The sequence below is a fragment of the Sprattus sprattus genome (genome assembly GCF_963457725.1).
Source record: "Sprattus sprattus genome assembly, chromosome: 10".
Classification (NCBI taxonomy): Eukaryota; Metazoa; Chordata; class Actinopteri; order Clupeiformes; family Clupeidae; genus Sprattus; species Sprattus sprattus.
In genome coordinates, this window is record NC_137908.1 from 5,555,390 (window position 1) to 5,564,222 (window position 8,833).

An 8,833-nucleotide genomic window follows, 5' to 3' on the forward strand; every position below is an offset into this window, starting at 1 on the left:
CTGATTTTGTGGTTTTGAACCGTTTGATAAACAGACTGCCACCGCGCAGGTGCGCTTAGACGTACACAAATATACAAGACCTCAATTGCCCCCCCTTACTCATATCCGTTTGCCGTTTGCGAGGTAAACAAATCCACACGCGTAAACAAATGCCTTCTCCCATGTCTTTGTACGACCGGCGGAATTCCGGCGTGTAGATCCGTGGCGCATGCACAGGGGTGTCACAAGCGGTCGACTGGAACCTGTCATTTGTCTGGTTTTATGACTACTGTGGCTGCACAGGCGTTAAGACATTCTTTCGCAGTAAAAAACGGCCATAAACCCCCTCCTTTTGCTCAAGGAATTCCCTCTGAACAAAGAGGAGAAAGCGCTGCGCGAAAAAGCTTACCCAACATCACACTCGACTTATCGACTATTAATCTGCCCCGAGTCACTCTGGAGAAGCAGCCTTCTGTATGTACGTGGACATTTTTGTGTCTAAGCAGAATAAGTTACATCCTTATCCCACGACATCGGTTATGTGCACTGTGGTGTTGTTATGCAACTTATCTCCACCATTTAAGACGTCGGTCACTATGGTAGGCCACAAACATATATTCCCACCCCACACGTCTCTTATTCTACACGGTCTGTATGTGGTGCATACTCCACGCATAATAATTATCCCAACAGCAGTGCGATGAAGTCTATCCTCTGTGCTATGTTGTCTGTGGTTGGTCTGTAAAATAAAAATGAATTCACATTGCGGGTGTGTGTGTGTGTGTGTGTGTGTGTGTGTGTGTGTGTGTGTGTGTGTGTGTGTGTGTGTCTGTCTGTATGAGATAGAGAGGGAGAGAGAGAGAAACCACTCTTCTGTTCTTTTTATATGACACATATATGGACGAACAGATATGTATCATAAGTTAATACGATAACTTTTTGCCACATCCGAGAGAGAGGAAACCCATGACCAGGATCATGCCTTGCGTCAAAATACAGCAATTTAGCTTCTTTTGTATTCAAGAATTATGCTAAGCAATAATCTCTCACCAGCAGTGAATGAATCGCTTGTCTCGGTGCATATTTGTTTGGCTGTTCACAGTTTGTTTAATTATATTACCTCGGAGTCTTTACCATGCATCAAGGTTTTAAATTGTACCGCAATGATGTCACCCGCTCTCAGAAACAAATATGTTCATCGATTTTACAGACACTGTATTGGCAAGGTTATTTTATGACTGCATAACTCGATTACTGTAACCTCGATTGGTGGCCAAAGCTGCTTTTATCTTTGCATTGCGTGGCATGAAAGCATAATGTTTGCTTTGTGGGTTGGCATTGTTCGCAGACCACTGGGGAAAACGGAAGTCTTAAGAAATTAAACAAATACAATATTAACATAGGTTACATTTTCCTTTAGGCTCTCATTGCACAATTGTTATTAGTCGTTTTTGTTCAATGAAATGTCCATTACAAAAACGGTAAAACTAGCGTATTACACAACAGGATACTTCAATGTGCGCGCGTGTGTGTGTGTGTGTGTGTGTGTGTGTGTGTGTGTGTGTGTGTGTACGTGCACGCGTACCAATGTTTGTATGTATGTATGTCCATACATGTAAGTTCGTGTGTCTGCTTGTGTGTGTGTGTATGTGTCTGTGTGCGCATGTGTGTATGAGTGCGTGTGCCAGTGCAAGAATAAAAAATCTACTTTGGCGTTTTTTCCTGCTTTCCCTCTACTCCTGGCTTTTTATTGGAGGAAATGTGGTCAGCTGACATTGTCATCTTGTCCATCTTGGAGCGAGGCTTCAGAAACAACATTCGGTTGTGTGCACAGTGTCTTTATTGGCGCCCGGAAATAAATTATAAAGAAATCATATAGCTCGAGCACTTCCATTAAAAGATAGACTGACCAAACGAAAGTGAGTGAGTGAGTGACTGCAAGAGAGACCGGAGAGAGAGAGAGCAGTGAGAGTAAGGGAGGGAGGGAGAGAGAAAGAGTGGGAGCAAGGGATAGAGAGGAAAGGTATGAATTCCTATTTCGCAAACCCGTCGCTCTCATGCCATTTAGCCGGTGGCCAGGAGGTTCTACCCAACGTGGCCCTAAATTCAACCACCTATGACCCGGTTCGGCACTTCTCGTCGTACGGCGCAGCTGTGGCGCAGAACCGGATATACTCATCGCCTTTCTACTCTCCACAAGACAACGTAGTTTTCGGCTCCGGTCGGGGACCATACGATTATGGATCAAATGTATTCTATCAGGACAAGGACGTCCTACCCAGCTGCCGACAAAGTAGCCTGGGCCAGGGTGCACAGAGTTCGCTACAAGATTATTCCACGGAGCAAGGCAGAAGTGTGACTCAGGACCCGAAGGGCAACGTTCAGATTTACCCGTGGATGCAGCGCATGAACTCTCACAGTGGTGAGTATTACAACTCCGAGAGATAAATTAAGCAAGGGTCGGTCTGGTTTTACGACCGGGGAAGCTACTTTTTATCACCCCATAAACCATTACTGCAGCACCCTGTCGCCCAGCAATAAAGGCCTTTTATCTTTGGAGGATATCCCTTTTGGCCGAACTGTACCGCTCTGCTACGAACCTCCTCCATTTAGACAAAAACAAAAGATACTCCAACTTTTATTGGACCACATTTGGTCCTGGTTTAGAGATATTCTCGTAATGAAAAGAAAGTGCAGGCTGTGCCCAATTTTGTTGTGTTGAAGTGTTGATCATTTTGGGGTGTATAGGTTGAGATACTTTTTTTAAAGAAAAAAAATGGTAATTTTGAAAGTTGCGTTATGTGCGCAAACAGTACAGAATTGCGTGGATGTGGGTGTATTGACGTGTGTTAGTTAATAATTATCTCCAACATTACTTTCACGAATCACCAACTGTGTGCTTTCTCGTAGGAGTTGGATACGGGTCAGACAGACGAAGAGGTCGCCAGATCTACTCCCGATACCAAACTCTTGAACTCGAAAAGGAATTCCATTTCAACCGCTACCTGACGAGACGCAGGCGCATCGAAATTGCGAACATGCTGTGCCTGACCGAGCGCCAGATAAAAATCTGGTTTCAAAACCGTCGTATGAAATGGAAAAAGGAAAGCAACCTGACCACCACCCTCACAGACACTGGCACGACGGGGACCAGCCAGGAGACGGGCAAGGAGGAGGACGCTGACGAGGCGACTGACGAGAAGAAGGAGTGAGCGTCGACTTCGACATGCATTAGCGCAGTACACTTAACCATCGTGATGTACGGATAACTTAAACTACCTATTGACTACCTTTGTTCGGCACCACTCATCGACATGAAAGAAGACATGAACTGATTGAAAATGCAGTGCGGACCCATCACACAGCCTATGTGTTCCATTCCTCCTGAGTTTAAAGAAGAGTAACAGACTGTGCGGCCAGAAAACAGATTTATTCCAGGCTTGCCATTCCTTTACATACTTTGGTGGGCTCGTAGCTGTAAAGCTAAACATGATTTTACTGTATTTGCCTTGAAATAGGAACACCTTACGCCAGTCATGAGGACATCTGGCTATGTTGAGAAATAGTCACAGGTGAGCGGTTAAATGGAGATGATATTGTGAAGGAAAGAACTCTACATTCGCGTTAACTTTTTTATGCTTCGATTTCATATACTTTTTATTTTGTTGTATAAACCAAAATTGTATGCTGAATAGAATATTCACTGAACGATCCATACTACCTGAGTTGTGAATATGTTTGTAAATATGACATATTTCAAGCCTTGCTCATATGTGAGAGTCAAGGAACGCATCCTGAGGTAATTACTGTATTGTTAGTAGGTACTATATTTATGTTTAGAAGTATACCAAGGTAAAACATCACATATATGGTCATATCATAATTCAAAATGTGTCTTTCAAGTAGTTTTAGATTACTTAGTTAAATAAGTGTTGAATGAAAAGTACGTCACATAATATGTAATAAAAACTTGTTATGAAAACTTCGACTCATGTGATTTTCTCACTGTACATGTTCTATTCTCAGTCAATAAAATGTTCTTTCAATTCTGATGATCAGCAGGATTACTGATACAATTATATTTCCATAGGACTTTTAGGAGTTTTAATCTGAGCTGTTCCTGGAAGGGAGCTTCACTTAAAAGCAATTATGGCAACTTCTAGTAATAATTATGACACAGAGGATAACAGAAAAGTGATATAAATACGCAAATAGGCCTTGGATTTCAAAAACCATTGCACAATCGCAACTTTCCGGTCCGAAACGAGATTTAGCCTCCGAGCGCTGAGGCACAATGATTAAAACGAAACAATGCCTCACAAAGAGAAAGACTGGAAAATAAATGAATGATTAAAACACCACAGCAATCAATTCTTCAGTCTTTCTGGCTATGCGTAATATTTTCATCTGACATTGATAAGGAAACTACATCTGATGCATTAAGTAGTAAATCCATAGCAATACGATGGTTGCGTGTGTGTTTATTCCGTTTATCTGCTTGCTAAGCGGACACACAAGTTGGATAACTTTCTGGTTCGACATTATAACATAATAGTACGGAAAACAGATGCCATATCGTGTATATATCTGTGTAGTCACAGTGATATTCAAAACCCGCATTTCATAAGAAGTTATAGGCTACTCCGGCTATTAACAGAACGCGTAAAGGCCTACGCCTACACAAGACGTGTTCTGCATGGTTATGTCCACAAGACACAGACTACTGCAAAGAAAACCTTTCTAACATGCCAGGCGTATACAGAATACATCGGGCCCTTGTGGCATAAACAACGTAGGCCTATTACTATTATTATTATTATTATAGTCTGCTTTTAAAATATCTTATGTCGCCTTATATTGCTAGAGGTTTAATCTAAGAATCTACGAATTTAGAGAACGCTGCAAACGCAGAGTCAATGAAAAATCTGTTTAAAAATATAAGCTCACGACGGTTTTTCAGTACTGCATTAGAATTGTCCATAAGACAATTCCTCCAAAAGGACATAATAATGACAAATGATGTATTTTTGTCTAATTTGGATCCATGTCTTAACATACCTATAGCCTTACGGCTGAGATAAACGCGTTTAGGCCTACTTGTAACGAAGGACATTTTAAGAGACATTTAGACCCGGAATAACCAAAATAAGAAGGAAGAGTAAACTGATTTCCACTCGTGTTAGTTATATTTGTTATAAAATTGCATTAACATGTTGGTGGAAACCAGTGACAGTAGTAGAATTCAAAGCATTTGCGAAGTGAACGTAGGCTGTCTTTCGAAAACGTCTGAAGTTTCATAAACTAAAACTTCTGAAAAACAATGCTCAGGCCACTTGTGCTGATTCATGCCATTAGCGTTTATTTCCCCATTGAGATATACATTTAATAAATGCTCATTATTGCGTACAGATTCATTTCATAATATGAATACACATCAATACAAAATACTGTACACAATTCAAGTTATACATAAATGCCTTTATGTCTCTACGATCTTTGGACATGGCAGCCATATTCTGAGTTTGTGTAGCCTATCCTGTGTGCGCATGACTTCGTACGTTTCTCTTTTTTAAATTTGTGTTGCCAGGTAGATCCCGAGAACTGTTGAGGTCGTAAGTAGAGGTGGCCTGTGCATGAGCTATGCTCTTTTCCGTCTCCGGCACCAGGTGACGCTCTCGGCCTTCTGTCCGGCACTTCCCTTCTGGTGCCCCCCCACCACCACCACCACCCCCCATCCCCTTCCTCGTGTCCCTGCTAACAACTTATCAGACGTTTCTCCTACTTCCATCAATAACCTCCTGGTGTGATCTAGCCAAATTTATGACTGGCCGATAGGAGCACGTGATACGTCTTAAACAACCCATATTTGGGCAATAGAGAACAAAAAAATAAAAGAATCCCCCCACCTATAAATCGTGGTCATTTTTAGGATAAAAACCCTCATGAACTTCAAAAAGAGCCACAAATCAAACGCAATAACAATAACAAAACGTTATAACCGTTCTCGGCGCTCGTAGAATAGAATGATCATGTTGTGGTAGAACTTTAATGTAATAATTTACTCGGTATAAATGCTTCTAGTTGGTGTTTGCTACGTTTTCTCTTGAAATGAGCTCTTACGTAGCCAACTCGTTGTTCAAGCAAACAAGTCATGAAGCGTCCGCCTTCACTTTGCACAACCATGGTTACGGTTCCGTGCCCGAGCTCCACGTACCGTCGGGCTACTGTTACGGAGGGCTCGACCATCAACATCGAGGTTCCTTCGCGTGCCCATCCTCCTCTAACTCGCTCCGTGCGGGGGAGATGAGCTCCGGTCCGCGTGGCAGTTCGGATAACCACACACCGCGAGCGGAGCCATCCACTGGATCGCCCAGAGGCCGCCTCAACACCACTGGTCACAGCTCCCTAAATCTCGGACTTTACGGCCGCAAAAGTGAGGGGGCAACGGAACTCAGCGAAATGCCCACAGGCAAAACGAAAGGCGTCGACGAGACCAAAGTTGGAACTTTGCAAGCCGTTCAGCCGGCGGGACAAGCCGGCCACCCAAGTCAAACCCAAGGCAATGAGCCGCCGCCGCAGATCTATCCCTGGATGACTAAACTACATATGAGCCACGGTAAAGTTTAAGAGCCTTCCCTCTTGTCTGATAGTTCTCGAGAAGTGTTACTTTGTCACTTTTACTCCTCCATGTGCTCTCCGTTTTCCCCTACCACTCCTGAGTTCATTCACAGTTTTCCCAGAGTTTTATAGGCCGTATTCGGAAATAATAAAACTCACAGTCGTAAATTTTATGACAAAGGCATCAATTGCTCGTAAAACTGTCCGGTTACGCCGAAGAGGCGATCTACGTCCAAATTTACGGCGATGAAATTGGATACGGGAAACAAAACTCGACTCAAAACAATATGTCTATTGTGCAAACAATTAATTGAGAATAAAAAACTGTAATTTTGGGGAATATAAAATTCTAAGAATTTAAGATTGTTTCAACCTGTAGTTTTGGGTTTGTACCCAATGTCCACGCATTATAATCCACTGTAAGGAACGTGGCATTACAATGCATAACGAAGTAGAACATAACACATAAAGGCACTTTATATTCCTATTCGATAGTGTTTGCTTGTGTGCCATGTTAAACATAACCTAGCCTACCATGGCAACAACAACATTTTAAGGAAAAAAACCTCAGTTGTAAGAGTTGTGAAATTATAAAAGTTCACATCTGAGGTAAATTATTCAGATTTGCAAGCTTTTAACACCAACCTGCTAAGATGTATTGATCTTTAAAAGCTTCTGCTCACACCTGCATTTTATTTTTTACTTCATTTCATCAAAACTAGTTATGCTATGTGAAGTGCTACATTTTTCCCACCCATGCGTCTAAATGCATGAGCTTTTTGTTTATAAAGTTTATCAAATAATTGATTATTGATAGCCTATCTGAAAGACAATGTGCGAGGGGATGCCTGATTCGGTTTACTTTGATCCTTTTGGTTACATGTTTGTTGCAAACCTGTTATCGATTTCAAATTAATCCTGTGACCTAATTCTAAACCAAGACAGAGGCCGCCCTGGAAAGTATCTCTATGACAAGGGCATAGTAACCCTCAATTGACCCGAAATCGATTTCTTCCGACAGTCATATCCAGTTTGAGTGAAAGGGATTCTTTGTAAGGTTTGGGTAATTTGCACTATAATTTACTTAATGAGGCAGTGCATGCTAAGGCTCATCACATGAAAATAGCTTTAGGAGAGTAGCCAGTCCTTAAAATGATTCAAAATCAAATCAAATTTTTAGAGTTAAGCAGGTCTACATGAGACTGTTTGTATAGCATACAATTTAGAAGTTGCCCACTGTTTCAAGAGGACTGTCTGTTGAAGTGAATCTTTTTTATTTTATTTCATTTATTTATTTTTTGATGCCACTCCAGAACCGGATGGGAAACGCTCAAGGACGAGTTACACCCGCTATCAAACTCTGGAGCTGGAAAAAGAGTTCCATTTCAACCGCTATCTGACGCGTCGAAGGCGCATCGAGATCGCCCATACCCTATGTCTGAACGAGCGACAGATCAAAATCTGGTTCCAGAATCGGCGAATGAAGTGGAAGAAGGATTCCAAGCTCAAACTTAAAGATCCATTCTAAAGTCCCCGTTTCACTCGGAACTGAGGGTCTATTCAGAGGATGACGTTCAAAAACTTTTAACCCACCGGTGTTTCCAAACTGTGACTTAAATGTAAATGCGATGTTATAATGTGATATGTGAAAGTATTATTCAACTTACGATATGGATATGAGTGTAATTCAATTGTCATGTTTATTTAATATTGTGAGCATTTGTTCTTGTAGATAGGCTTGTGCCTACATAGGTCATACCCTAATCGTATTATTAGATGCAGTCAAAATGCCATTTTCGAAATGCACAATATTTCTAAGTTGCATCAATTTCAGCAGTGAATTTCAATCTCAAGACTTCTGTTGTCTTTATCATGATACTAGGCCAACTAGTAATGCTACAGTTATATTATTAACTTTGCAATTGTAACCATTCGGATTTCATAGTTTTTCATATACGTTTTTCAATATTAAGATGATTGTTGATCTTGTTTAGTTAAAGTTTTAGGCTACATTAAGGTCATTTCCACTATGGTGCTCATCATGTTGGCCCACGGGCCTTAATGGTGTACTTCCTACATTTCGTCACTTAAAATTCACCAAGTGAATAGCTTTTTCCCAGAAACAGGTGGGTTGGCAGAAGTTGATAAAATACACGTGTATTTATTTGTTTACATCTTCGTATTGTATTTAGATTCTATGTGGTAGTAGACTGAATAATGTGACACCGTCCAGCTT

At 41.4% G+C, this 8,833-nt stretch overlaps 2 protein-coding genes across 2 annotated transcripts; both read left to right on the forward strand.

Annotated features, from left to right (window-relative positions):
- Positions 1-1,989: 1,989 nt before the first annotated feature.
- LOC308371656 (homeobox protein Hox-C6a-like) lies at positions 1,990-3,191 on the forward strand (the record flags this gene model as incomplete). Its single annotated transcript, XM_080846636.1, has 2 exons — positions 1,990-2,401; positions 2,890-3,191. Exons 1-2 carry the CDS (start codon positions 2,005-2,007, stop codon positions 3,189-3,191), a joined length of 699 nt encoding a protein of 232 aa, XP_080702762.1. The 5' UTR covers positions 1,990-2,004.
- A 2,896-nt stretch (positions 3,192-6,087) lies between these two features.
- Positions 6,088-8,125, forward strand: LOC308371621 (homeobox protein Hox-C5-like; the record flags this gene model as incomplete). The annotated part of the gene is made up of 2 exons (XM_080846597.1): positions 6,088-6,595; positions 7,911-8,125. 2 exons carry the CDS (start codon positions 6,088-6,090, stop codon positions 8,123-8,125), a joined length of 723 nt encoding a protein of 240 aa, XP_080702723.1.
- Positions 8,126-8,833: the final 708 nt, after the last annotated feature.